General features: G+C 62.3%; 2 protein-coding genes across 2 annotated transcripts in view; both read left to right on the forward strand.

The window, feature by feature from the left end:
- Positions 1–426, forward strand: part of MNEG_8367 (hypothetical protein) — a gene marked incomplete at both ends in the record, with an annotated part of 1,902 nt that extends 1,476 nt beyond the window's left edge. Inside the window, 2 exons of the mRNA XM_014043160.1 lie at positions 7–116; positions 309–426. Coding sequence (XP_013898614.1) covers positions 7–116; positions 309–426 — 228 coding nt within the window. The remainder of the gene's footprint in view (positions 1–6; positions 117–308) is intronic.
- A 1,615-nt stretch (positions 427–2,041) lies between these two features.
- Positions 2,042–3,246, forward strand: part of MNEG_8368 (hypothetical protein) — a gene marked incomplete at both ends in the record, with an annotated part of 2,098 nt that continues 893 nt past the window's right edge. Inside the window, 4 exons of the mRNA XM_014043161.1 lie at positions 2,042–2,128; positions 2,444–2,530; positions 2,766–2,837; positions 3,124–3,213. Of these exons, the coding sequence (XP_013898615.1) occupies positions 2,042–2,128; positions 2,444–2,530; positions 2,766–2,837; positions 3,124–3,213 (336 nt within the window). The remainder of the gene's footprint in view (positions 2,129–2,443; positions 2,531–2,765; positions 2,838–3,123; positions 3,214–3,246) is intronic.

Here is a 3,246-nt window from a genome sequence, read left to right on the forward strand (position 1 = left end):
GACCAGGACGGCCGCATCATCGGCGGGCTGGGCGCAGTCCCTGGCTTTGGCTGGTGGCCCATCAAGGCCTACCGCCCCTGCCCCAACCTGGACCGGGCCGGTATTGACTACACCCGGTGAGAGTTTTGGGGGTTGGCAACGGTGTTATTGAGAGTCCAAGAATGCTGACCGGGGAGTTGACCGCGGCGTCACGCCGTCGGCCAAGCGCCTGCCAGCGATCCTGCGCGGCCGTCGCTCACTGCATACACCTGCCAACCCAACCCCCGATCCCCGCCCGCGCCTCTCCTCGTCCTGCGGCTGACGTGCAGGAAGGGGCAGGCGACCAACGAGGTGCTGTTTGGCGGCGTGAGCCTGGGCGACTCCCAGCGCGAGAGCCTGGAGCGCATGCAGAAGACGCAGGAGCGTGGCTTGGACGTGGACATTTAGCAAACACGTCAGCAGCCGGTTCAATCGCCATCACAGAGCTTTAACCATCAGCGGGTCGGGAGGCGCCGACCAGTTTTGGCAGCAAAATTCACAATGCCTGCGCTGTATTGACAGCAGGCGGGGGGCGTTCATGCGGCGGAGCTGCGCGGCAGCGTTGTTACTGTTGCTTATGTTTCACCGCGACGACACAATCTGGTAACACACCGCGCGCGTCCTGATTGACCTGCTGACCGCTTTGAGGCATAGAGAGCTGGGTGAAATCGAACCTGCAGCACAGACTTCAGGTGGCACGTCTGAGCAAGCGCTGCGCACTGAGCACGAAGGTGAAGCAGTGCATGCCCTGGTGTCAGCGTACCAAAAAGATAGCGGGACGCACAGCCCATGTCAGCCGCAGCAGAAGGCATCCAAAATTCCATTTAGCATTTGGGCCTGTCACACGTGATGGCGGTGCGTGTGTCTGCGAGGACAGCAGGTGCACTCATGGCCATCGCAAACTCCCAAGCAAAGCGGAGAGCTGTGGAGCAAGCGCTACCTCCAGGCGTCAAGTTGTACCCGCATGCGCGGCCCGCCACCACGCGTGTAGTTCCCAGGTACAGCTGCAGGATTTGTGTGCGCAGGCTGGACTACACAACACTGCAAACCAGAAAACAAGGGGTGTTTTATTGGTGTCCGCATTGCGATTGCATTGGGTGATATTCATGGCAAGCAAGGCACAGCTGGAGCTAGCCTTGCTGGCTGACTGGGAACAAGGGCGCACCAAGCAGCCTTGCGTGAGGGGAACCAGCATAATGGGAAAAGGCCACGATCCACGCCAGCGCATGGAAGCCACGGTTCGCCAATATTGCCACCCTCTCAACCCCCGGTGCCACCTGTCAGGTACACCTGCTGCGTCATATACACGGCCTGCACTCGGCCGCTGAAGCGAGCCCATGTCGAAGAGTTCTGCCACCTTGAACTCCTCACAAGCAGGTGCTCAACCAAGGGCCCGCTGGGGAGGCTGCCTTGACCGCCGGCCGCAGCCGGCTCACCTTGCCCGCCACCGGCGTGGCACCCGGGCAAGCCCGCCCACTCCCTTTCCTGGGCGGACACTCCGCCCGGCGTTGTCCTGGACCCAGTGTCCTGCAAGATTTCGTATTGACACACTCAACTCGAGGTGCAGAGGAACGACGGTATCGTTAAGAAGGGCACGCTGACTTGCCCCAGACCAGCGTAGACGTGCCGACTTTGACCGGCGTTGGCACCACAAGGTCGTTCGCGGCTGGATGGCTGGGGCGAGAGCCAGCCCGAGTTGCTGTGTTACATATGTCAACATTAACTGACATTATCCCGTACGGTAATTGCCTTCGTCAAGTGTTAACAGTGGACACACTTCCGGAAGACACTTGTCACTTTTGCGACTCTCGAGACCGTGGCACAGAGCTCTGCGAGCTATCCGATTGCACGTGTGCTGAATCCAGCTACTTATCGACGCCATCGTGCAATCAACAGCCTTCATTTGTCCGACTTAGCTGCCACCGTACTTTTCCACACCGTCTCCGCAGCCATGCAGGCCCTGAGCTCTCGTCGTGCCGCGTTGGTGTCTTCAGGTGTGAAGAATAACTTTAGGGCTCCGTCCATGGCGAGGGCGCCCACCCGGTCATCGCATATTGCCAGGGTCGTGGAAATCGAGGGCGAGGAGGCTTGGAACGAGCATGTACTGAAGGTATGTGCTGAATTTGACTGGCATAGGCTATTGTGACCCGCCCATTGCACCCCTACGCACCGCTGACGGTGTGGCGGCATGCAAGCCGCTGCATCGCTGCATCTACTGCAAGGCAATGCTGCCCACAAAAGCACCTCGATGGCGCACGCCATGCATGCATGCGTGGATTTTGATTCATCGCCTATTAAAAGCATTGTAGTGGAGGTCACAGCGTCGGCGCTCCGCAGCGAGAGGTTGACGTGCTGTGAGCACCATTTGGGAACGCAGCCGCAGGTCCCCGACCGCGCCGCCCCCGCCCCCTGCCAACGCCCGCAGAGCGATAAGCCCGTGCTCGTCGACTTTTGGGCGGTCTGGTGCGGCCCCTGCAAGCTGGTGGCGCCCCTGATGGAGTGGGCCGAGAAGGTGCGGCCGGGCAGCGGTCGTTTGTGCGCGAGCGCAGCCTCCCCGCTGCAGAAACGCAATGCCACGCCCGCCCGCGCGCAATGCCTGGAACATCAACCTTTGTGTCGGCACCTGCTTGATCGGGGCGGCCCGCGGCTGCGTCCTGCACGCCGGGGCCGCGCTGTTCCTGGTCTGCGCGTGTCTGCTGCTGGTGACGGCTGCCCAGTGACTGTGGCATCCACACCGCCGCCCGCAGGAGTATGAAGGCCGCCTCAAAGTGGTCAAGGTCAACCACACACCCAACCCCGAGCTTGTAGCCAAGTACAAGGTCAGCCGACTGACTCTGTTTCATATGCATATGCAACTCAGCGACCGAACCAACTGCGCCAGCGCCCCGGTGGAGCGCAAGCCGGCCAGCCAGCCGGCCCGCCCCACGCGCCGCCCTTTTGGCACGCTGACGGGCCCCTCGAAGCGGCACCTGCGCCCGCCGCTGGCCCCGCCTTTGCTCCGAGCGCCGCCGGCGGCGCATCGGGTATCCGGCCTTTTCCGCGCGCGCACGCCCGATCCAAGACGCCCGCGTGTGCGCGCGCCGCGCCCACCCGGCTTCCGCTCAGGTGTACGGCCTGCCCACCTTGATGGTCTTCAAGGACGGCCAGCTGGTGGAGGGCAGCCACCGGGAGGGCGCCGTGGGCAAGTCGATACTGGTGAGGGGGCCTGACCGGCTTGTCTGTTGAATC

Source organism: Monoraphidium neglectum, assembly GCF_000611645.1.
Source record: "Monoraphidium neglectum strain SAG 48.87 unplaced genomic scaffold scaffold01582, whole genome shotgun sequence".
Taxonomy (NCBI): Eukaryota; Viridiplantae; Chlorophyta; class Chlorophyceae; order Sphaeropleales; family Selenastraceae; genus Monoraphidium; species Monoraphidium neglectum.